The 27,005-nt window shown below is 42.8% G+C and overlaps 1 protein-coding gene across 1 annotated transcript in view; it reads right to left on the bottom strand.

The window, feature by feature from the left end:
- Positions 1-23,883, bottom strand: part of ANKRD50 (ankyrin repeat domain containing 50) — a 131,747-nt gene extending 107,864 nt beyond the window's left edge. The window contains exons 1-2 of the mRNA XM_069242383.1: positions 23,729-23,883; positions 20,374-21,683 (exon numbers count right to left, since the gene is read on the bottom strand). Coding sequence (XP_069098484.1) covers positions 20,374-20,873 — 500 coding nt within the window. The 5' untranslated portion in view covers positions 20,874-21,683; positions 23,729-23,883. The remainder of the gene's footprint in view (positions 1-20,373; positions 21,684-23,728) is intronic.
- Between the last annotated feature and the right edge of the window lie 3,122 nt (positions 23,884-27,005).

The following is a 27,005-nucleotide window of genomic DNA, read 5'->3' as shown; positions in this document are numbered from 1 at the left end:
AAATGAAGCGTGGCTGGCTGGGTAGGTTTACCAAATCTCTGCAGGAATTAAAAAGGTGTTATGCAGTAACAAGTGAAAAGAAGCTATGAGAGAAGACAATTAGCATTTCAAAAAACTTGAAGAAGCATCTAAGGCCAATTAATGACTAATAATTACAACCATCCTAACCAGAAGGCTCTAATTCGGAGGTTACTTTTTGTTGGAGACCCCTTCTAAGCTGATAATGGCACAGCTAGTTCTGCACAAAGACCAATATGCGGGGAAAGGCTAAAGAAGAACCAGAAACAGTTTCTCAACCCTGGTTCACGTAACTCCACTTAATTAGTTAACAACACTTCCAGGCCAATCTTCGGAAAGCATATATCAGATACAAAGATAGAAATGCTAGATGAGAGGGTGTTCAAACAAAAGATAAAGCTGTTTCTCACACAAGCCAGTTATTAAAGTTCAGACTGACATTATCTAAAGCTAGATAATGGTGTTCTCATAAGTCTTGCCTTTTGACTTTGCCAATGCTTTTCTTGATGCTGTGCAGCACTAGCAAAAAGAAAAAAATGGATATTACTGATGGTGGACTGCTTTGAAGAAAAATCCCCAACATGATCATGTACAAATGCGTCATCATGCAAACATGAGTACACATCAGGACATTACAGCAGCCCAAGCATGATAAAGTATATGTGTGAATGCGTCCCCACGCCTATGTCAGGATGCAGTAAAAATTTTAGCTTTTTTCATTAACCATTCTAAGATGGCAGATCTCCATCTTTGAGTGGTAAATAAAAAATAAAAAAAACATAAAGACGTTTACAACGTGTCTTTACAGAATGGGGTGGCCTAGTAGCAAACTCCAGCTGCCAAGTCCCCTGAAAACGTTTTTTTTTTTTTTTTACTGCAAAGAGGGGCATGGGTTCAACGGAGGCATAGAGGTTGGGTTAGGAGGGTTAGAAGTAACAAATAAACACCAACAACAAGCAGCATTGGTGACACAGATTTGCAGGAGTGTTATGGGGGGATTTAAAGTAATAACAAACGAAGTTTGTAAGTCCAAAAGGTGGAGCAATGGACACACTGAGTGTGGACAGCAACAGAGCTCTGGGACGCAGGGATGTGAAGTAAGAAGCAGCATACAGCGGAAGGGGGAAAAAGCAAGAAAGCACATACACACACATTGAAACCTAAAGGAAAATAGTTGCTATCTGAATATAAACAGTTGAAGGATCCATATTACACAATCAAAAGGATGGTAAAGAAACTATGCTCTAGTGGAGGGACAAATGCAACAAGAGGAAGGAAAGCCATTACAATAAGAAGTAAATTAGATTGACAGGAAAGCCACCCAATGATGAGCAACAAGCTGACCCAAAGCCCACTGTAAGTATTGGTACTCTACAAAATTGGTCTTTTGACAACAGGCAGCTAAAGCGGTCTGTAGGTAAAACCTAAAAAATATTATTTCTCTGCAGGATCCACTTAAGATCTAATTAAATCGAAGCTAAAATTGTGTATAACAGTCCTTCAATTCCCCAAGTGCATCTTCTTACTTTATTTGGATGACCCATTTGAATAACACTATGAATCAGCAAGTTTGTTCTAGGTTGCTGAATGAAATCCAGAGATTCAACATTTACTTATCAGCTACCACTTCAAAAGCTTGAATATCATAAGAGGAAACTTCCTAGAAGATGGCAAACTCAGTTACGAGTGAGCATATTTTCAACTTAATAGGTGATAAGCAGCGTTCTACAAATCCACCTTGCATTACAATCTAATGCGTGCGTCGGCCAATGGTTGACACACGTACACCCGCCCCGGTGTGTCTGTCGGCCATTGGCTGACATTAAGGAGGACCAAAATGTATCCCTTTTTTAAATTTAAAAAAAAAGCTGAGGGAGACGTGGAATCGATTCCGTGTCTCTCCCCGCCCATCTGTGACACCAGTGCACCGCAAGGCGTGCTGACGTCACAGTTTTCCCACTGGAGGTGGAAGTAGGTTTACTATCCTGCTCTGGCATGGAAAATGGCCCGAAAGCCGTCTTGCACTGAAAAAGGGAGATTCTTCCCTTTCCATGCGGTCTCCCCGAAACTGTTTTGCGATTGTGGATCGCGATCATACATGATCCACAGTCAGGAAACCCCACTAGGACCCAGAACCAGTGGTCGGAGGAGGTCGGCCCTTGTACTGTACAGGCCGTCCCTCCCAGGAAGGAATATTTTTTTTTCCAATATGTTTTTTCCCCTGGGGGGGGGGAAATAATGATAATACTAATACTAATAACTAAAAAAAAAAAAAAAAAAAAAAAAAAAAAAAAAAACTATGAAACTGCCAGGGGTCGGCCCTCCTGACAAAGAGGCTGATCCCTGTTGGGGTCTGAAGGCGCAAGACAGTATGTTTTTCTCCTGGGGGCATGATTGCATCCCCAGGGCAGGTAAAATATTTTTAAAAATTGATTTAATAAAAAGTAACATTGTCAGGGGGTCGACCCTCCTGAAAAACGGGCTGTTGGGCCCATATTTTGTGGGGAATGTGTGTTTTCCCTTGGGGCTATGTGTATATGTATATACACACACACACATATCTGTGTGTGTGTGTGTGTGTGTGTGTGTGTGTGTGTGTGTGTGTGTACACACACACAATTGTTTTCATATCTTTAGTGAAAGTAAAATATTCATTTCCTTAAATATCCAAATTAGTGTTCGGGCAGGGGAAAAATAATATATTTATAACAACATACAACCATGGGATCTGTTCAGTGTCTTCTATGTTGTATAAATATTTGTTAACGATCTGACCACTGCATCTTCTACACTAATTTGGATATATAAGTAAATGTATATTGCTCCTATACTAAAGATGTGAAAACCATCATCATACAAGATATTGAGTCCTGTACCCTTTTTCAATAACATTGGGTATGATACAAGTTAGTGATTGAGTTTTTAGGCAGTATTCCACAACATGTCTGCCATAGTTTCAAAGATATATATACTCACTCATGTCGAGGAATGAGGCCTTAGAAAGCATACTCGGACACCCCCAACTTGCATCCACAAACTGGAAGGAAATGGATTTGGCACAGTCAGTGGGCTGAAGATGCATGAAAGACATTTTCTTGAGCTTCAAGTAGCTAGGGACAGAAGGCATTAGTATAGGTTCACATGAGAAGAATACAGAATTAGTCAGACCTCTGATGAGGACAGAGAAATGAACGGGTAAGAAAAGCTTACAGTAGGTGTACTTTCACAAGGATATTTTATAGGTAGATGGCGGTCAGCAAAGGTAGTACAGATACACATGCAATCACTTCATCTTCACCTACGAATTCAAATCCATTGGTGCCGCACCCACACAGATACTCAATTACTCCCTCACTCAACTAAGTGGATGGCTCCAAACTATACAGAACGCAGAAAACAGCCTCCTCCCTCAACATTTCAACAAGCACACACCTGACACCTGAAAGCGCTTCACTAACTCCCAATCCACAAATTCAGAAACGTACAAATAACCATTGCTCCTGAACGCCATATCCTGTGCTTATTTCAGAAATACTGAGGTTTCCTTGATACCCATTGTTCACTCTGCCTATTTCGCTTTATGGATTGGTCTATACTCGCTACTCAATGAAAAAATATTGAATGGTAAAGCTCAGTTGTTGTCTCTGGGAAAGATCTAGCAGATAAAATGCTATACTGCTTTTATAAAATCGTAACAAGAAGTTACAGGTGAAAATGTTGTGACAAATAGGCGTTTTTCCTACTCGTTTTCAATATTACTTTATTTCAACAATCGTTTTCCTTGAGAAAACCTTGAGAGATCTACATATATGACCCCGTACTAAATTCAGAATATTGTCTACCTTTCAGAAATGTATAGCTTTCCTGGCTCACCCTTGAGTTTCAAACTGGTTTCCCCCACAAACTGGAAGCAGGCTGAGAGCACAAAAATAGGAAAAATGGGCTCTTTTAAAAACGCCAAAACTCTGGCATAAAATTCGTTTTTTTTTTATTCACCTCTGCATGTTCCTGAAAGCTGGTGACTTTAGTACAGCAAACCGTTGTTGGATGCCTTTTTAGGAAGCTTTTATCTTTAGCATGTTTCCCTTTTTTCTGTTAACTATTGCAATATTTTGGTTGTTTTCTCGGTCCCCTTTCAGGGAAATCTACAACCCTTATGTGCCTTTAGAATCCCCAGGATGTTCTGAAAAAGGATGCAGATTTGGCGTGGATACCTTATGTGGGAAAAAAAGTTATGGAGCCCTTGGTGTTAACTACCCAAAATAGCCCAGAAAGGGCTAAGCACAGCATTTCCTCTTTGTAACCCTCAATGCACCTCTCTGCAGCAGTGGCTCCTCGCAATGGCGGAGGAGCATCACTCCACTAGCTCAGAGTCAGCAGCGGCAAAATAAAACAATATTTTATTATTGTTTTATTTTTCAGTTGCTGGCTGAACTAGCATGTGCAGGGGGGAGTGGGAGATGGGAGGGAGTGGAGTAGTGGTGTGCACTTAAGTGTGCAAGTCAGTTTGACTACCTGTTCAAGGCCGGCCAATCAGACATGCACAGTTAGGTTTCTCCAACCCTGCATAGCAGGTCTGGGGAAACAGCACAGAATCCCTGTGCCTGAGCGAGCGGTAAACCAGCCCCCTCAGGGCAATGCCCGTGCTGCTCTCTTACTTGGTAACAGCATGATGATTGCACACAGGGTCCCTGATGCTATCCCATGGACTGCTAGGACCAGGAAGCAGATGAGCATGAGGCAGCCGGCAGCACCAGGTAAGTGTTTTATTTTTTTATTATTATTAAAATTCCTCCCTGCCTCCCCCCAGCCCTCACCACCCACCCCACCACTTTTACTTTGTGTCGGCCACCACTACTTCTTTGGGCAGGTTTCATTTGAGATCCGGCTCCTCCCTGTTATGTCACTTTTGCTGTTTGTCACAGGATCAGTAAGGAGGAGGCTTGATGAGTACTGGGGTGATGCAAAACAAAATTATTTTAGTCATACTTTTCTTAAGGGTTTCCTTGGGTAAGTTGTCTGCTTGATTCCCTCTCAGTCCCTGTTTCCCCTCTTTCCACCGGGCCACTCCGGTTAGGGCTCCAGGACCGCCGTTCTTCCAATTTCCCTCAAAGGAAGATGGCTCAGGGTAGTATTCTCTAATTTCTAATCAAATATATTCACCACATGCTTCATGGAGACTGTTTGTGTAACCACCACATGCAGGTTATGGGGAATGAGCTATTTCTCCAACCCCAGAGAAGAAGAATGCGCCTGATAACATTGGAGATGGCAGGACAAGAATTTGATGCCTATAACAATGAGACAAAGAAGAACGAGAAAAAAAAAAAAAAAAAAAAAAATCACACACACTCAGTTAGGGGTATCGCTGACGGTTAGTATGGTGTCCCCTTTTTCTTCACTATGAGCTCTTCCCGCCCCGTCCACCCTATCTTCCCCAGACTCGATTACCCACCTGGTTGAACCATGTTCGTCCTAGAGCGTGGCGAGACAGTGGAGCCAAACGGCGTCCCTCTCTCCGGTCGGCTGTTCCCTGTGCTTCCTCTTCTGTCGCCTCAGGGTTGGTTTCTCTCACGGGGATGCAAGCACTCCACTCTTCTGCGACTCGCGTTCCTCCTCTAAATCCGCTGTCTCTCCTCAGTTCATCACATCCAGGCTTGCCTCTTACGGATTGACCTCCCTCGATAACCAGTCAAGTTCCTTATTCTGACACAACCCCTTAAAGGATCCCATGCCTCCTGTCTGTTCTTGAGATCGCCACTCCAGGAAAGCAGTGGGGATTCCAGGGGCTCTTTCCTGCCATGGGCGATCCTCAAGGTCTTCTTTCACAACTGGAGCCAGTTTAAAAGAATGATCTGGCTGAAGGAGAAGGTAGGTATGTCAGTCATACTATTCCTCCTTCTGGCATCCTGTCTACTGGGGCTGTGTTGAGTCCATAGGTAGGGGTCATGAACCCCATCTTCAAGACACTGTTCTATTGACCGGTTTCCTATCAAAATCTCAGGATCTGTGGGCACCTTGGAGCTCTATTTTTGGTATGTTCACTTCACTTCAAAATGGACAAACATAATGAACACAAATGCAAAAATCTAAATGAAGCAGTCACTTTCCACTTATCTACTTCATTGCAGCTAGGACCCAACCAAATGCAAGCATGCTTGTTTATGCTCCAAAGGAGACAGTCAACCTAAAATTGCTCGGCCATGTCCTCACCCTACGGGAACAGAAGACAGCTGATTAAATGTTCTTATTACATTACAGCACCATCCCTGGGGACTATACTAGACAAGTGCTTCCATGAGCGGACACTGAGATATGCAAACTTGTCATGCTGGATTACAGCTCCAATACCAGAAAGTGAGTGCAGCCCAAATCCTGTGGAAGGCAGACTCTAATACATGGGGGACAATGACTTAAAGTTCAAAACTGTGCTTGAGATTGAGCCAGACATGTTTGCCTTTATGGTCCTCATCGGTGAGCTGCCCACTTGTGTGTCTAACGCATAGAGAAAGATCCATAGGCATTACCTTGCAAATTAAGCTGTTTCCCCGGTCAGAGCAAGAAGAGATAGATGGAAGTGACTGAGTAAATCTTAACTATTCAGAGCATATCTTGTCACCATTATAGATCATCTTTGGTATTACAGACAACCAACAACAATATGTAAATGAGGTAGCATCTCACCCCATAAGAGGAAATCCATTTCTAATACGGAGGTATTCCAGGCTTCTCAATTTACTCTTTCCACACACTTGTGATGTAATGTCTTCACTTTGCAACACACTGGAGGTCAGCGAGTCTGCTATATTGAGCTCAAATGCCCTGATGGATGAGGCTCTGCTTCAAAGTATCACAGTTAGCTCCGTGTCTTCTAAAAAAAGTAATGTGTCCAAATGGAAGACATAATAAGAGTGTCCCTGTATGCAAATATGTTGACTACACAGTATCCTCCACCAATGCTATTTGCCTCTCATACAATCAATCAAAATCCTTCTATGCGCTTCGACTTTAAGTATTAAGTATAATTTCACTCCAACATGCTTTAATGGCAACACTGCTGCCTGCAGTGGCAGCACAGCCAACACAAGGAAGGAAAAGGAGAGACAGGGTTGAAGTTGTTGAGTGGACCGTAGATCGCTAGAACCAGTTTTGTGAGTTAGAACGGGCACTTTATTTTGTGGGCTAACCTTGCTCATTCAGGTTATCAACATACCCACCCCTCATGTCACTTGCACAAGAAAGAATGGGGAAAAAGGGAAACAGATGAGGGGAGTAGTGAATCAGAGGAGGTACTGAACCTCAGTCAGAAGGGCTAGAGAAGAAAAATGAGCCATAACATGGTCGAGATTATTATTATTATTTGAAAGCCCATGCACATAGTTTTGTGATTGGGCTCACATGGCTCTAAAAATCACATAGAAACTACAGATAAAAATACAGAAGTAACACTTTCACATACATTTTAAAAAACAATGTGCATACGTTCAATCCACCTGAAGACAAAGGATGCAATTAATTTACCAGTGAAATGACAGTTATAGGTAAAATCAAAACATTTCCTAGTTCACCCTTCCCTTGCAATCTCCTCCATAGCTCGTTAGAAAATGTTCAATACACACGCTTTATAACCTACGCAGCCCCTGTTCATTTCCCAAGAACCTGCAATCACCCTTGGCCATCTACCTAACAATAACCCCTTCCAACAATGACTCTCAACAGAAATACCACGACAGGTAAACACCCATCTCACTGCTCAGAACTCTCTAACTGCAACACTTCACCCCATACTAATCGTCTATGTTATTATCAAACTCTGCCACTATACACATCATTCACATCACTAATCCCGTTTGTGCCTCCCCATATTGCTTCAGCCCACAGATAATCCAATCAAAATCCCCTTAACACAAGAACCTATCCCAGTGAAACAAACCATTAGTACACTCAAAGTGCTGTTTTTTGTCCTTTTCGTCTCCAAAATCTTTGATCAGCACAATACACAATTCCTTACTTCTAGCCACCTTTCAACCTGCTTCAATCAAAATATTTAAACAAAATGCCACTAGAACAAAACCCTCCTTAGCCCCAACTAGAACTATATAGACACTGTAGCACTACCATCTCTCCCCACGCTCATGCTCTGTCAACAATCTAAACCTTTCAACATAGTCAACTACAGAAGCCATTTCAACCACTGCCAGCTTAGAGATAGCAAGGACAGCTCTCTACTGTTGCTCATTCGCCCTCAATTACTGATCCCACACTGCGTCATGGTGAGAAACCATGCGCACAAAGCAGCAGGCTGTGACATCCTATGCCTCTGTGCGTGTCCTTCCTCATCGTCCATCTCATCTACCAGAGGAAATCACCTTTTACTTTAGCTTTTCCTTCACAGACAGGCAAGACTTCTTGTTCTGTACTACCGCAAACCCTGGCAGTCGAGCAAATGAACTGTCAAACTGCAGTCAGACACTGGATGGCCATATGCTGCTTGACAGTAAAACTCCCAAAACCAGATTAATTTATTTCACCTCTACTCCACCGTTTACACGCTTATGTTTTACCTAAACGACGTAATAACCCTGGTTAATGCTTACAGACGACTATCTCCACCTCCCCTGTGTAGTATTTTTTTGTCTAAGGCTCACCAGCACACAAATACAAATATAACGAAGGTTCTAATATATAATATATATTAAATGTAAAGAACACCAAGGCAAATGCATTGTTCTTTTGTGCTGACTAATGCAACGTAAGTCATATGTGTTGTGGACAATTGCAATAGAGTAAACATGAAACATACGTGCCTTAAAGTGTTCCAATTCAATGCAGGTTTTAGAGTTTGACATGCCATTTCATCAAAAATAACTACAAAGACAGATTTCCACTGGTGGCAATGAAAACAAAAACTTCTTCATTGAAAATACAATAATATTTTGCTTGGGTGGAACATGTTTCCACTGCATAAATTATTTTTTTCCATCTTCTAAACTGACCAATTTTATCTGCAGAAAAATATACAATCACAATTATAATCTGTCTGTCCTATTTAGTGACATATCAGCTGAAACAGAAACGATGCTGTTTATTTTTACATAGCTACTTCCTGAATGCAGTTTCTTACAATACACAAAATGAGTTCTGCGATTTCGTAAAAATGCTCATCAGCAACTGTCTGACCTATGTCTTTTGATATTACTGGTGTGGATAACTCAAAGATTTAGAAACTCTAGAGCTTAAAACCAAGCATAGTGCTTCTTAGTTAACTAGTCTGTGGCACGAAGTCCACTGGCAACAGATCTGCCATCTTTGGTCTTGTCTAGTATACTCTACTGTAAATCCCACAGGAAAGTGATTTATTTTAGAAACGGATAGAATGACGACAGAATACAGTGAGTATTACACTAATAGAGCGTGGCTGATACCAAAAGGTTCTCTGGCACTTGATTCAACTTACGAGACCTAGAGTGATCCGATTACTATATGGGGAAGATAAAGATGAGAACAGATACGTTCTCAGTTTCTTGTGGAAAGTAAGATGTTCTGAAGCACCACACAGAACAGCGTTCAAGAGGGGGGACAGCCTGACAAGGACAAAAGTATGCCTGTGCAAGCAGGAAAGATGATGGAGAGGAAATATTCAGAAGTGTTGGGGAAGATATTGCAGACTGAATGGGGAGTAAACTCCAACAAAAGCACAAGTAAGGCGTTGATTATTTTTTCTACCTGCTTGCTAAAATGTTACCAAGATGAAAGTTGTAGTCTTATTTCACCTACGTCACTGGAAGATAACTTCGGGATGCAATGCATGGAAGTTTAACTAGGTGTAGATAACTTGCGAGAAAATGAGAGAAGGCAACGGGAAATGGCATGGATAACAGTTTATTTAATTTACTGATGGTTTAAGTGCCACCTATGCAGGCTGCAATTGATTGTCTAAAATGGCTGGTTATTTTTGTCTTCGATAACTATCGAGTTTGTGGTTTACAAAGATTTCCCAAAACTTTGTAGTTGCGATCATTTAGTTTATTTCATGTCCCAGGTCTAATGGTCCACAATTATATTCCACACGGTTTCTGATTCTACATTGCACATCGGATTTTGCCAGCGATGAACAGGCTGCAAGCTGTAATGTTGCATCGAGTACCTTAGGTTTCTTTTTCAGGTCTTGAGAATCAACACAGGATCTTGCCTGCTACCCTCAGGTACATCAGGAACAATACGGACGATAGGCAAGTTATGTGTGGTCGTTTCATTTAAGGCAATGACTAACGTAACAAACTAATGTAGGGTGGTTTTACAGTGTCTTTTCACGGTGTATGTGCTATGGCCTGGCGTCGATCGCCCGTGTTTGGGGACAAGGAAATGTTGTCATGTTTTTGTCCTCTAAACAACTCATTCGGCACAAAACTTTTGTTTGACAATTTACAATACCACAGTATGAATCTGATAAAAAGATTGACTACCGCTAAGGCAATATTTCGCTTCCTTTCGTAGAAGTTGTTCATACTTGGATATATGATTTATTAATGCAAAGCCTTTACAATTAGGGCAAGCGCCCAAAGGAAATGCATCAAGCTTTGAGTTCAGCTTGCATTATTCACAGTGGATATAGTATAAAAGCATGTAGAAGTGTTTGCAAAATTTAACAACTTGGGGCTATTTAAAAGGGTCCTAAAATGCTCCCTGATTACATGCATACAAGTGAAAGCAAGGTCGGAGATTGTTTGCTTTCAAAATTAAATGCACACATACAAAAATACGCAAACTAGAAAATAGATTTTGCTGAACTATTGTGCAACTGCAAATACAATTTCTCCATGACAGTGTTTCAAAATCTGTTTGATGCAGGGCAATATGAAAAAATAATGAAGAATCGGTGTTAAACCATTATATTATAGACACCATTATAGCTGTCATTAAAGGGGCCCATTCAGAAAATTGCAGGTGCAGTTATATATCCTTGCATTGGGCAGATTTATGGCTCAGAAGCAATCACAAGTAATAAAAGTAGACCTGAAAACCATATATTAAGCAAACATTTGTGAATTCGATTTTGTGGTGAGCAAATAGACAGATGAATATTTGCTCATATGAAAACCTTAGGAACAACTGCAAATACACTTTCCCTAAACATTTTTTCTTCCCACCCTCGAAAAGTGGAGGAAGAACAAGAACAAAGAATCTGAGGTCGTTTGACACTTCAAAACCACATGAAACTAAAAGGCCAACGATAAAACTGGCTTGCACATACAACTGGACGCCACGAAAGGGTCTTTGGTTGTGCATCAGCAAGCAGAGATTTCCTCTTGACCTCATCAGGAGTTACTGCAGATGCAGCAGCTGGATTTGACTGCAATACCGTACAGCCTACAGTTTGGGCTGCCTATCCAGCTGCTTCTAGGACATTAATGTAGGTGTTTGGTAAAGAGATAAACGTTCTACTGAGAAAGTGAAGGCACTGACTTAGAATTCTACAGAAACGGCGGTTCCTATCCATTAAGTCGTCTACAGTTCATCAAATGTAATAGACTGAGGCACTCACCCGTTCTTTCCTTCCTTGCCAGTCTCCCCAATCTTCGAATACACATTTTCCTCTGCTTGTATTTGCCGAAGACACTCATCTTAACTTAATTGCAATCTAGAACGTTTTTGGACTCTGTAATAGGCTATTGAGGTTCAAAAAGGTTAAGCTACAGCCAATAAGCATTCTGGATTTTAAGTGTCACGTGCTAACGCGACCTCAAATAAAGCAATCTGGAAAGGGAGAAGAAAACACTAGGATTCTGCGACAGGGTTAGACCATGCATCCATTCAGAAGTAAACAGCTTCACAGAAAACAAAAATATGATTTCAGCTTGAAAGGAAAGCAACGCAATAGTAATGTGTGTAACCCTGCAGGTGATGTTTGCACCTCTGACAAGTGGCAGCATGATTTCTGACAGGCGTGTGAAAAATAATGGCTCGACAGGCGGTAAACAAAAGGGTATCAGCTACAAGAATGGGTGGGGGGTGCTATATCTGCGTGGTCGAGATGAGAAGCATTTGAAAGACTGTGGATACAGTCCTAAGAAATAGAATCACACATCCCTTCACTAAATGGCTATGCCTTCCAGAGAGGTTTGGATTAAGGAAGCCGGGAGGAGAAGGCAGTAGACGCTTCTGCAAGTCAATGCATGTTTGTTCTATTTCTACTATCCTTTTATTCAGAATTATTTGGTTGGGAAGCAGCAGGTCTTCGCTCTTTGGCAAGTAGCTACGGTTATTTCTAAACTGAGTTTTAGTATTGTGCTTTTGTATTGTTAGACAAAATGGATGAGACAATATATTCTACTTGCACAGCTAGGCAAAGCATACGAGTTGAATTAATTACTGTTATTTGGCAATACTTTTGTGGAACAGGTCCAGTATATTCTTTAAAATATGTTTCTGGAAGGTTCAGAATCACTGCATACTTGAATGGAGTATTGTGAACATCAGACCTCTAAATAAATCGACTTCCATCAAGCAAAGTCAAGTCCTATGCTATGATCCTGCAAAGAAAAAACTCAAGTGTTTCTAGAATACGAACAGTGCATGAATTGTCGTAAGTTCTTTCATCGCATTTAGGGATCGTACACATTGATCGGTTAACCAATAAATGGAAATTTCAGATCTAGCTAGAAGTGGCCAATATGCTGGATTCATAATGTCCTAGCAAAAACAACAGATGATGGACGGAAGGCAGAGCAAATCAAACATTCACCACAAGTCACAGATCTGGGTTTAATCCATCAGCTTTTTTGCTTGCCATGCCAGTCCAGTCTGGACCCCGCCATATGCAAATCAGTCTTGACCCTGTTCCCCATGGGAACACTCCAGCCCGAACTACCAGGCCAGGTCCTCCCTGGACCAGAAAAAAAGAATCCCCTGACCGGTTTCAGGGTATCACCCTTCATCAGCCAGGCTAGCTAGAATCTTGTGCCATAACAAGCACGGGGCCCACGTCTGGGCATACCTTTCCCACTTGGGGCGAGAAATGTAAAAACAACAGATGATGGACAGAATGCAGAACAAATGAAACATACCCCCCCCCCCCAGTCACAGATCTGGGTTTAATCCATCCGTTTTTTTTGCTTGGCATGCTATTCCAGTTTGGACCCAGCCATATGCAAATCATTCTTGACCCTGTTCCCCATGGGAACAGTCCAGCCCGAACTGCCAGGTCAGGTCCTCCCTAATGTCCCAGGACCACTGGACAATTTCTGCATCTGATGAGAGTTGAAATGAAGCATATAATTCCCCTGTAGAAGTAAAGATAATGGCCCATATTTACAAGCACTTTGGGTCCGGTTTGTGTTACTTTTTCAATGTAAACTCGATGCAAAGCGTTGTTCTGGCATTTACAGTCCAATGCAAATCATGATTTGTAGTGGATTGAAAACCAAAGCAAAGCTGCACAATGTGCTGCCTTGTGTTATTTGCAGGAAGGGGGCATTCAATGGGTGGTGCATGGGAATGCCCATGCAACGACATATAGGTTTTGATGAAAACCCACCATCTACAAAGAACTGTAGACAGCGATTTGCACCAAAATCCTGGACCCCCTTGAGGCAGGACTGAAGTTTAGTTTAGTTAAAAGAATTTATAGAGTGCATGGCTACCCGCAGGCTTCCCTGCGCTAGAGCAAGAACAAAGGCCTGCAAGAAGGTATATGTAAAAAATAGTAGATTTTTCAGTTCCTTCCGAAAGTAGAGTTCTAGGTCCTCTTGACGGCACTCCAACGGAAGAGAATTTCAAAGGTTGGCCGCTCTAAAGGAAAAGGGTCTGCCTCCCCATCTTGCTTTCTTGACCCATGGAATCTTGATTAATGAAGCTGTTGAGGACCTAAGCGATCTCTGCGGGATGTATGCTATTATAATCCGTCTGAGGAAGACCGGACCCTTGTTGTGCAGAGCTCTGTGCACCATGCACATAGCATAGAAGTTGATCCGTTGTTCAACAGGAAGCCAGGGAAGAGAGACTAAGGATGGTTTAGCCGAGAGATGTCTTGGTACGTTCATGAGTAAGCGTGCAGCACCATTTTGCACTACCTGCAGTCTCTTTAGTATATGACGAGGAGAACTCAAAAAAAGGGCATTCCCATAGTCTAGACGTGACATGATGAGGGGCCTGGATAATAATTCTTTTGTCAGGAAATGGAAGTAGCTTAAAGACTTTCCTAAAAACTCTTAGAAGGCTGAAACACGTTGCAGTCAATTTTTTGGAGTGATAATCCATCGTGAGACGAGGATCAAGCCAGAAGCCCAGGCTTTTTATATTCTCTTGAAGGGGGAAGGTCTTTCAATCCTTCAGGAACTGGAACAGGGGGATCGGGCGAGGGTGACATTTCCTACCAGCATAACTTCTGTTTTATCATTGTTGAATTTGAGTTTACAGTCGGCCATCCACCTGGCAACAGCATGGACGCAAGACGTTATACTTGACAAGTCAGACTTGATGCTGGTAGAGAAAGAAAAGACCAACTTGGTGTCGTCAGCATAAGATACTAGAGAGAGACCGTAGGGTTACACGATCTCAACCAATAGTGACATCTAGATATTAAAAAGGGTAGGGCTCAGGGAAGAGCCCTGTAGTACCCCACAACTGAGAGAGAAATGGTCAGAAAGACAAGAGTGGTCAAGGACTTCAAAGGTCCTATCCCTCAGAAAGGAGGAAATCCACTTCCATGCGATCCCCTTGATATCTGAATGTGAGATTCTGTGAAGTAGCGTACTGTGGTCCATGGTATCAAAAGCTGCACTCAAATCTAATAGGATGATTGCTGCGTATTCCCCTGAATCTAACCATTGTTGTGTATCTTCCGTAACAGCCAGAAGGGCCATCTCGGTGCTATGTCGAGGTCTAAAACCCATTTGATTGAGATGAAGAAGCTTATGGTCTTCAAGGAAGTCTCCCACTTGTCTACTGACATGTTTTTCGATCATTTTTAATTTTATGGGAAGGAGAGCGATTGGTCTATAATTGCTCAGTAGTGTTTTATCAAGCTTGGGCTTTATGAGTAGAGGCTTGACAATCGCATGTTTCCAATGAGGCGGTATCCAGCCAGTTAAGGATTCATTAAGGACATTGGTCAGAACAGGGACTGTAATGTCGGAGCCTAGAACCAAGATATGAGGGGGAGGCCGGATCCAGTGGGGATCCCAATTTTATGGTGCATAGCAAATTAGATACGATGTCTTCCGTCAATGGCAGGAAAACTGATAGGCTCTAGTGCTAAGGTCTTCATCCTGACCTACCATATCAGCTTTCTGAGAGGACCTCTACAGGAAGGTCACGTGAATATCAACAATTTTCTGTTGGAAGAAGCATGCCAATTTATTGCTATGCTCCTTGGAGGCATCTGTCCAATCAATATGGGGCGGCTCCTGAATCATCTCTTTAAATATTAGAAAAATTTATTTTGGAGAATTGGAAGACTGTTCTATTTTAGTTGTATAAAAAGAGGCATGTAAGGATTTGATTTCTGCATGGAAGCTCCTAATGGCTTTTCTATATTCCAGTTTGGAGGAGACGTCATAAGTTTTCCTTCACTTTCTTTCGAGTTATTTGCATTCCTTTTTTAGCAGCAGCAACTGGGGAGTGAACCATGGCGCTTTCTTATGGAGAACAGTTCTGGTGATGGTTTTTACAGGTAGTATAATATCTAGAGAGGTGGAAATCCACTCATTAAATCTATACACTGAGCATGGTGGAGGGTCAGATGGGATGAATCAAGTATTTTTAAGAGTGGCAATCCATTTATTACAGTTCAATTGTGGCCCCCGACGACCGGTTTGCTTATTTACCTGTTGATATCTTGGAGCGGATGCGTTGGAGAGCGTGAGCGTAATTAGAAAACTGTCTGATCATAACAAAGGGAGAGGTATCTGAGCTGAAAGGTCAGGAATATTGCTGAACACCAAATTAATTGTATGGCCTTTAGTATGCGTGGGTCCGATTACCAACTGTGTCAGGTCTAGTGCTGCAAGGTCACTTAGCAAGGTTTTTGCAGCTGAGTTGTTCGCCTCATCCATTTGAATGTTAAAGTCACCGAGGATGGTAAGGTTGGAATTCCTACAAGCTAGATCCGCAACTAGTTCCGGAAGAGCCTGTATAAACCTCTCATAAGGCCGTGGGGATGAGAAAACACTCCAGAGAACATAAATGTAGCATTTACTGCTAATGAGACAGACAAACTTTCACAATCAGGTATGTACAAGGACTAAGCGATACATTTGATGGAATTTTTATAAATTATGGCTATACCACAGCCCCTTGTGTGTGGTCTATCTAATCGATGTATTGCATAGTCTTGGGGCAAAGCTAGGGCCACATTGGGGGGAAGATTCCTCTCAAAGCCAGGTTTCTGTTAAAAATAAGGCCTCTGGGACGTAGTCACTAAACAATTAATAGATATGAATTTTATGGGCAGATAAGGAACGACAACTAATAAAAAATTACCAGCAGTTTCCTTGCGTTTCCCCTGTGGCTGCCATGGTCCCAGGGAACCATGGCAGCCCCAGGACTGAAGAGGAGAAATGTTTTTATTTCTCCTCCTTTTTCCCTCCATGCATGTGTGATGCTTTCTACAGCGGCATACAAAGTGGGATACAATATAAAGCATAATAATATTTGTACTGGAGGGGACACTTTCCTGTACAAAAACTATTCTTCCCACAATCCAGTCACCACTGCACTGCGTAAGGGTGTTTTCTGTTCAAGCATAGAAGCCAAACGTATGTTAGGAGCAGGCAGAGAGCAACACAGCGCCGCGTCATAGTAGATATGGTGCTGTTCTGCTCTCTCCTGTTCATGCACCTTAGCAACTTTAGTTGCAGAGTTGTATGATTTATTTTTTTGTAAATCTGGGCCCATCTTTTCTCAGAATGGCTTGTACGCAATAGAACAGATAAAGCAGCAAATCTGGAAGGTCATTTGTTACTGTCAATAACGATTAGTGACTCAGCATTATGCTCCATCAGAAGCTGTCAAATTATTAGGATGGGGGTGCATCTGTGCTGCTGTGCTGAGAATACTAGAAGGAAGCCGGTGTTTGTTGCACAGCCGAATAACAACAGAAAGTGAAGGGCTTAATCAGATAGATGCTATAAGCGTGGATGGCTTATGTAATCTCAGCCACAATCAATGAGATCACGGTTACCAACTGCAGCAGGCGTAACACAATGGTCAAAGTAAAACTATTTGTGCCTTACCCAAAACAGGCAACATATCATTCCCGAGTATTTAATGCACAGCACATAGAAATTAATGTTATAATCTTTATATCTAACCTGTGTAAATCCTCAACTTTCAGTGATGAATTTTAATCAACCTGCAAGAGACCTCCAGAACAAAAGCACTGCTGAAGAATACACTAGGGGTATGGATTTCTAAATACTCTAGTTGAATGAAGAAAATTGTGAAAAACGTTTATACTCCATGTTGAAAATTGGGTCTCTAGTTGGCAGAGGGTTATGCAGCCCTTTGTGAGAGCTAAGGACCCAGCCTATTCAGAAGTAAGTGTCAGCTCCTCCCTCCCATCCTGCCCAGGATGGGCCATCAACATGCAGATGGCGACTTAGTCACACCTATGCTCCCTTTGTGTGTGGCTGTCTGAAGGGCATGCACAAGGGCCAAGTTGTCACCCACCCAGACGTGCATTCAGAGACAGGCAGAGGCACAAAATGGTTAAAGTAAGAAAATGCCAACTTTCTAAAAGTGAGTACAGAGTACCAAACTCAAAATATCTTTCTGATCATAATTGGAAATGACACTTACGAAATGTAATAAGGCAATCCTGATGTTAACCTATGGGAGAGATAGGCCTTGCATTAGTGAAAAAAACAAAGTTAAGATTTTTTTACTACCTGGACATGTCCAAAAAAAAAAGAAAACGTAAACGTACATGTCAGACTTTTTAAATACACTGCACTACAAGGCAAGGTGGATCCTGGAAGGAGAAGGTGACCCCCAGATACATCCATTCTGCTGAACATAGTGTCAGTTCTGTGGGGGTGCTCTTTACGTGGATGCAGGGGACAGCACCTTCCGAACTAGACATACAATTGGTCACAAACATGCACTGAATATACTAGTGGTTGCTGCATTGCGTCTATCAATTGCCTTGTTATAGTTTTAAGTTGGTCAGTGTTTACATAATATATGTTTTATAATCTACATTGCTTGTGGTGTATATAATTTGCACTAACTAATAATACTTTATAGTATTAAATATATTGTAACGGGTATATAAAAGAGGTTATTTGTCACACTCCTTGAAGTAACGGGATCTCAACAAGCAATGTGCTTTTTTTTTTTTACGGTATCTGTGTCACCTCTTGGAATGCCTCGAAAAAGATTGTGTAAGCTAAGCTCCTTTGGAGCAGAATTTAAAACTTTTCCTTTTAACAGGTCTACATCCACAAATAGCATGCAAAAATGTTCAACGTGTTATGTTCCTTAAAATCCTGCATGAAAAATTGATCTGCAGTGGCAGGCCTGAGCCATGTTTGAAGGGCTACTAAATGAGGGTGTCACGAACAGTGCTACATGCCCACCAGTAACATTTAATTTACAGGCCCTTCACTAAGGACTTATAAGTAAATTAAACATGCCAACTGTGGTAACATCAATGTTACCATGTTTTAGGGAAAGAGTAGATGCACTTTAGTACTGGTCGGCAGTGGTAAAGTGCCCAGAATCCTAAGGCCAGCAAAACAGGAGGTCAGAAGGCCAACAAAAAAAAAAAACACGGGTTAAACCACATCAAGGATGCCAGGCCTAACACTCCAGAACTGTGCCACTAAGGAAATAAAATTGTCTTTGGACAAAGTGCACAAGCGCAGCTGTGAAAAGACCAAAATAGGAATGGAAAAGGGCAAGAAAGATTTACCTATTTAAAATGTGAAGCGTGGGCTTTGATAAAACAGTCTTGGCGCACGTGCAACCACAGAAAACTGCTGACACTGTTTTTACTATAGGGAAGCCGCCCTTGCAAGGACTACTTGCAAGATCAATAGAATTCATCACAAGAGCCACTAAACAAACACAAGAGCGAAACCATAAAATCACTTTGAACAACTAAACCACTGCTTTAAATTAGTCTGTGTGAGTCATGCTTGTCTTTTAATGCCTAGGCATTAAAGAGCTTTGAGGCATACCGGAGTCAGGAGGATGCGTGTTCTGGGGTTAATAAAAGGGGAAGAGCGTAGGTGACCTTTCCCAGTAATGCCCCCCTCCCCCATCCCCGCCCCAAATATGGGATTCAGTTCCTCAGACCATTCGCAACACACACAAAAACTGAATGTTTAAAGGACCTAAAACCAAAAGTACTGAAGAGAATATTACAGTGTTACAGTCGATTTCTGTCACTTCGACTTTAAGATGACTCCTTTCCCTTCCACACCCGAAGTCCACACTAACGATCAACTTACAGATATTACCCTACTTGTTCAAGAAGGTAGAGGGGAGACACGTAAACCATTGCATACAACACCCAAAGTCATAGCTCAATCTCTTGTGGATTGGGGTTTACAAACACAGTGGATCTGTGAAACAAGAATTTCAGGACACCGACAGACATGGCTTGTCAAAAGCCAAATTCAAAATTAGGCATTAGTTTAGGTGTGGTTCAGCTCACATATTAAAAGTGGAAATAATTCTATTCACCCAAGCCTATGCATTACAACATACATCATGGGATTTTTTTGATAAAATCACCATCCAAACCAATTACATACGATTTAGGCCATCAAGATGTCTTGGCAGCCAATCCAGCCTCTTTAATTATGTAGAAACTGTACAAGAAAACCAGCATTGGCAAAGCCTAATGGTCTGGCCTTGGCAAGCTTGCGCCATTTATTTATTTTATGGTTTTATTTGTGTTGCGCACATTGGGACTATATTTTGCATAAGCTAAAAAATAAAGGATAATGGAGTGACCTGAAGTGCACTGCTTTTAAGGTAGCTCTGCCATGTGATCAAGCAAAATGCTGCCACTCGCGGGGCATGAGAGCAAATGGGTGAAATGTGCTGACATACTGCAACAAGGTATGGCGAGGTGGGCAAAGTAAAGTATGGAAGACACCTGAATAGACCAATGAATGAGAGTGCTACCCCCGGTATTCATTCATATTAGTACGTATTTTCGTTAATTAATATTTGAAAAACATGAGGCTGACGAGACAGCTAATGTAGTCTCTAGGCCAGACTAAAAAATAAAAACAAAAACAAAAAAAAGGAATGTAAACGTGTTATCTTGTCAAAAGGCTCGACGTTCAATATGCAATTCAAATCTTGCGGTATGAACATTATAACAGGAAAACCATACTGCACCTTTTAAATGCCTCCGATGCATTCCTCTCACATTCCCCAGGTTGTAGCAGACTTTGAACGGCTGGATCTTTTAGCTTCTCCTCATAACCAGGCATGAGCCCGCTTTTGCTGATCTGACCCACCAGTCCTCGAATGAACCCTCCAAGGCACAGCGTATCCGAGTCTTGGGCCCTGCAGAAATGGAAGGCAAGGGCCTGACGATGCAAACCTCTTTGCAAGCCTGCTGGTGAGCTAGGCCACAACAACTCTGTGATGAGTGCTGTCTTACCACTTCCAGGTCCCCCAACCAACAGCACCCCCCATGCCACCCCTTTCCCAGAAGGGGCGGTAATAGCACTGTTAACAGAAAAAGACCCTGGAGATGGATCCACACCCGAGCTGCTACAGCAGATGTTTTTTTCTTGGAGGCAGTGTTGAATTTTGTGAAAAACCCACTCTCTACAGTAAAAATGTTTCCCATGCAACAAACTTGTTTGAGCCATTTTACAGCGCTCTTTCATTCCTGAGCTTCTTCATCAGTAGCTGAAAGCACAGTCAGCACCTTTGATCGAGGCAGATCCAACTGCAGGTCTCAAGGCCAACCTCAATTTATCTCAGCGTGGAATCTGCCAAGTAAGCACCACTTTTCAGCAATCTGACATAAATGTCAATTTCCCAGCTCCTTTCCAGGACTGGATCTGTGCTTCCGTTCACAGGCTGCATTGCGAGCAACGCGCTGCATGCTGCAGCTCATCAGATGAGATGGCAAAGTGCTGTCTGCCTCCCAGGCTTGGTAATGATATTCATATGGAAGAAAACGTCGAAGTCCCAGAACTACATCTGATTTCCATATTTCTCTGCAAGGATCCAGCATGCAAAGGAGACAATACATCTGGAAAAAATCAGCCCACATTCAATGCTCAACAACTGCCTCTTGAAGCTTGGGCTCAGTTTGCGCTTTGTGGCCATATTCCATAATGTTAAGGACTGGAGAAGCACATGGTTTATTTATAGTTCCAAAAATTAAGGTCAACACGTCAGGATTACATTGCGGAGCAGCAATATGTACATATGAGCAGCTTCCCAAAGTCGCATTAAGTATATGCACAAGGAAAGAGAACCTTAAAATGTAGTTTTTCTTAGATGGTACAGGACATGAGAAGCACTCGCACCGTCGTCATCCAAAAGATATCAGATCACATTTTGCCAGACACCATTTTTCCTCCAGCAGTGGATATATTATTCCTCCAACGTGGATATATTATTCCTCCAGCAGTAGATATATTGCACAGTCTGTAGTCCGTCAGGGAGGGGCGCACTTCTAAAGTGAACTGCAAAAAAAAGAAAGGAGCATGTTTAGGTCAACGCCCAACAAAGCTGCAACACTTGCATTGAAAATTGTGTGAAACCCCAAATAATATACTTTTCGCCCACGTGAAACTGCCAGTTCGTTGTGACCTCAGCCTCCTTCCTCAGTCCAAGCTCACATTTCACATGAAGCATGCTTAATAGGTTTGTTTCCCGTTCGCTCATTTTTCTCATCCTGTCTGTGTGGTTAGTGGTTACCGCGTGGGGTAATTAGCCACATAGACATCCGTACTGAAAATGTAAAGAAAGCCAAAGATGGAAGTATTTGATGGTTTAGTTGGCTAAGCAGTTCAACAGGAGGGACTCGGTCGTCCCCTCTTGAACGGACACTACCAGTGCTTAGGTTAGGTTATGCAGACTGCAACTCGAGAAGTTACGAAGAGTCGAAATAATTTCTATAATACATTACAGGTAACCTACAAAATCCAGTTGTTCTACATATATACTTAATTAATAATGAATAGTTACACATATGGCTATGTTGAAAACATGAACTAGATCCGGAACATTGTGAATAATTACTGATTGTAAATGTCACCTGCCCAGGTACATTTTCCTAACAGAAAACAGCTCCAGGTTTCGGACATGCAGGGTATCTGAACAAAGCAGGACAACAGATGAAACAAATCCTGACCACCCTCTCCTTCCATTTAACACTCGCTTCCTATATTGCCACCGACTTCCTCGGCTTTCTATTCATTTTCAGAACATAAAAACTGACATAGGAATTTACCAACGTTACCCATCTGAGACAAATCAAACTCAGTACAGTATGCGTAAAACATTAATGAAAACGGTTACGCGAAACAGACCACTAGCTCCGATCTCACTTTATTTCATACTTAAATAGCTGACCATATCAGTGCAAAGCACGAGCCGCAGATCTAAATAGGCACTTTCGTTTTCATGGCTTTCCTATAAAAGTGACGGTAATAGCGTTCAGTTATAGGGTTTGACCAGTCAGTCTTCAGATGGGGGCCTGCAGTCATTTCACATGTGCGTGAACACATGCACGGAAGGCCGGTTGGCTGGCGAAGTCTGTCTGTGATGTTTTGCACTGTCATTCAATCAAGACGACTCTGTTATTGTTTTCATTGTCAGATGTTGGACTTCGAATTCAATGACAAACCGTGAATGGCCAAAGCACCCCTCCCCCTGCGACTGCAACCACACAGCACAGTGGCACGGTCAGCCGACCTTGTCCTCACACCCTGTCTACAGCAAATAGGCGTGACAAGGAGGGGTGCGAGGAAGTCGGGGTCGGAGCTGGCAAGGGGAGGAGCACTCTGCACTGGGAAGAATGTTGCGGACTGTGTGGGTGTGAAAGGCTAGTGTTTGTTTTTGGCCACTTGGCAGCGTTTGGGCCTCATGGGGCACCGTTTTACGGTATCATAGTTGAGGTCTGACAGTGCGGAAGCCCCCGCGTTTGGAGGTACTAAGGTGGGCAATGAAGCGTTTTGAGATGCTGGAATGCATGTTTTCTGTAGTACTTGGATGTATGTCGTAATGTGGGGCACAGTTTGTGGATGCAGAAACGATAGGGTTTATGGGTTCTGTGGTGTCAGTGTTTGGGTTGCGTGGCAGTACTTGCATCGCAAGTTGGTGTAGTGTAGGGCTATTATGCTTGGGATGGTGGCGCCGTTCGCTGTAGCAGTATCCAACGATTTGAGTGGTATGGTAGTGGGGTTTGGACCAGCTGGGATGGGTTGCTGCTTCCGGGGGTGATGCCCCTGCGTGCAGTGTGAATGAGTCCTGTTCGCCACAATATTGGGGGCTCTCTGCCGGCGATCATGCAGCAGGCTGAACGCTGGAAAGCAGAAGGGGTTAAAATAGAACTGCATGGTTATAGTCCTTGGCACAATGCCTCTGCAATGCATGATGTACAAACTGACACTCGCCCGAGAAAAATCCATACACAGTGAAAGAGTAGTAGAGTTTGCTTCCCTTAAATAGCAGCCCACTGTGACTTCCCGATTTTACCCCTGAGGGCGGTCAAGCACAACCATACCTGCATCCAAGGCTCCTCCGTGCTGCCTCTTGTTCCACCCTAGCGTCCAACACTCTCACGGTCGGCCGCTTGTTTGGTGGTGGTGGAGCCACCGCCGGTCTGTGTGGTGCCTGCAGCCGAGCTCCGTCTGCGCCGCACCCCCTGCTACAGGGCCCGCCCCGGCTCGCTCTGTTCCGCCCCTGGAGCAGTAGCACCGCCTCCTCATCGAAGAACTCCTCCTCCAAGCGTCGTCGTCGCCAATGTGTTTCCTCTTTCCAACATGGTGGCTACTTTATTGTCCATGAAGCTTATTTCGCGATTTTAAATGAAGGGAAACTATGTGCACATTCCTGTCATAAGAACAATAAACGCAATACTTATTTTCTTTAAAATCGGGAGTGCTGATGTAAACCAAGTTATTGTAATTTCTGTTTTTTGAACGCTACTTTCAAACCAATTGTATGCACTCTTTTTGAAGATGGCTGCGTTCCCGTCCACATTTGTTCCCTATTGCTAGTGCTTCTCGTGTGTGTATTTTTGCACATCTGCACACCTCTTCTCCCACCGCCGTCCAATAGACGATGCTATCAGCCCTTCTAACGTCATTCTCGGGCCTAAAGAGAAGGAAATGCTCTCGGAGCATCACGGGATTTCTTGTTATATACCTACTTGGATGCTAGGAACTGCAGAGTCCGAGGTGTAGTGTGCTGCAGCAGTTATAGAGTGCTTACTGGCAAAACTGAGCTCAAAATCTTGATCTCTAGGTGCTCATCACAGCTTATATTGTGTGTCTTAACATTTTACTAAAAGAGTGCAGTGCAGTCAACATCAATAATAAAGTGTGTTCACTGTAGTGTTAGGAAAGTTATGTATTGTGTGTCCTGAGTGAAATGTAACCATTTGAATGTATTTTTATATTACAATTCTATGTCAGGACTGGAGGCTTCGGATTATGCTAATCTCAAATCTTTACTGCAACACACAGCAGCCTTAAAATACAATGAAGAACATGGAAACTACATTTCCCATCACCACCAGCCTCATCATGACCCTCCAATCAGGCTGCACAGTCCCTTATAAAGTCCGAAGCAAGCAAAGTCCGTCCTCTTTCTTTGCTGCTTCGCACTAGAGATAAGTGCCTGCATATTTTATTATTGAAATTGTTGTGATTGAAGTGTTTTCCCTTATTTCTTCCGAGCGCGGCTGCAGCCTTCAAGCGCTAATTAGATTCAGCGGTTCCGCGTTCTGCGTCTTACAAAACGATCTTCGATCATTTGTTTTCCTATTTAATTGTGCCGGTGAGAGGCCTCAAAGGAAGCGCGGCCTCAGGAGATTAGTCCCCTTTCTCTTCCGAAGATCGTGTATGCGCAGACCATTATATTGTGGTTTTCCCTAGTGCGATCGTTGGAGGAAGAGGTTTTCATGGTCAGCTGACTCCTCGCTCCTTTGCTACGCCCGGAGGGGCTGTAATAATACCAAAGAGCACTGCTCTAGGGGTTTTGTGTGCCAGGCCTCTCAGTTTCAATTTCAGTTTTAGTTTCTTTCTAGTTTTTCAATAAATAAATTGAATTTCAAGTAACTCTTTTTTTCTACCGGCAAAAAAGGTCTGTTGACCTTCTAGGCACCGGGGTTGCCCCCCCCCCCCCCATTGCTGCTTGGCAAATACCTATTTGGGACCTCAAAGTGCCACTTTTTCCCACTTTTTCAAATATGGCTCAACAAGATGATTTCTATGGGGACTATTCAGAAGGCCATCAGATGGAAGAACGCCAGGTTAAGGCTCTTGGTTTTCATGTACAAGACTCTGTAAATAGGGCTTTGGTAAAGGTTTTACGCCCTTTTGCCCAACCTATATTTAATTTTGGCCGCAGACGATTTGGCGCAGGCTCGGGGAACCCCACCCCGAAATAAATAAGTCTGGCCGGTCTGATCCAGACCCCTTTGAACATACCATTAATGCAGTATTGCAGGATCATGAATATGGCGCCTTTTTTGACCAGGGCTCTGGTCACGTGCCACAATCTACACACAATTCTGATTCCTCCTCTACTTTTGAATCGGAGGATAGATCCTCCTCCGACAAACGAAAAGGCAAGAGTAAATGCAAAAAACGCCACTTAGATCAGTCAGATCCATCTTCCATTCCGGCAAAGAATCTTCTCTTCAATCCAGACAATATTATTCATCCAAAATCAACAGAATGGGCTCCTTGCCCGGAAGTGGCAGCATATGTTCAGTCCAGACTCAGAGTTTTGAGAAGGACATTCGTGGTACTCTGAGATCAGAATGTCCCCGACCAGCACTCAAGAGAAAAGTAGCTGAAACTCCAGAATTGGATCCACATATGATTACATTTCTTAAAAAGTTTTCTAGAGATCCTAAAATGGGTTTCGATGGAGCCTGGCGTGGTTGCCAGGATAAACATTTGGACATTTCAGGTCCCCTTTACTAAAATCCTGGACCTGGCTATCCAGGCTAAGGAATCGCAAGAATCCATCGATCCTGATACCTTACTGGAATGGGCACAGAGAGCCATTTGCCTTCTAGGTAATGCGAATTGTTCAATGTCCACTGAACGCAGGAAGTCGTTCCTCCTCCGCATTGATCCCAAGTTGGCCGAGCTGGCTTCAGCGGACGCTGGACCAGCAGCTAAAGGACTTTTGTTTGGCGATAAGTTTGTAAAAGATCTTGCCAAATATGTCACTACTTTTTCAGCGCTAGACAAGGCCCAAACTTCCATAAAAAAGGTGTTTAACAGTGGCCTTTTTCACAGGGCCGGACGTTTCAGAGGTCGCTCGTCAGGCCGTTTCTCTTCCCAGACCTCCCGTCCTTATCAAAGAAACCGTCGGGACTCTAATTATCAAACCAACCCCAACTTCTACCCCAACAGAACCTGTGGTTACAAGGGCCATAACCCCAGAGGACCTCGCAGAGGAGGTTATTATGAACAAAATACCTCTCAAACAGGTGAGTCTAATTCCTCACACAAAAGTTATTTTGGGGGGGCAGAGTGAGTCAGTTTATACAAAATTGGTTGTTGATTACTCAAGACGCCTGGGTGCTAGACACCATTTTAGGCTACCACCTAGAGTTCTACTCAGAACCCCTACAATCCGAAACCCCTCACCCTCTCATTTTTTCCCAACAAGAGATGTTTTTCATAGATCAAGAGTTAAAAGCCCTATTACAGAAAGGCACTATTGTAGAATCGCTTCCGCACCCAAGAGATTTCCTCAGCATGATTTTTCTTGTTCAAAAAAAGGGAGGAGGGTCTCGCCTAGTCCTCAATCTGAAACAG

This window comes from Pleurodeles waltl, chromosome 1_2 (genome assembly GCF_031143425.1).
Source record: "Pleurodeles waltl isolate 20211129_DDA chromosome 1_2, aPleWal1.hap1.20221129, whole genome shotgun sequence".
NCBI classification, from domain to species: Eukaryota; Metazoa; Chordata; class Amphibia; order Caudata; family Salamandridae; genus Pleurodeles; species Pleurodeles waltl.
This window is presented reverse-complemented; position numbering and strand designations above follow the sequence as displayed.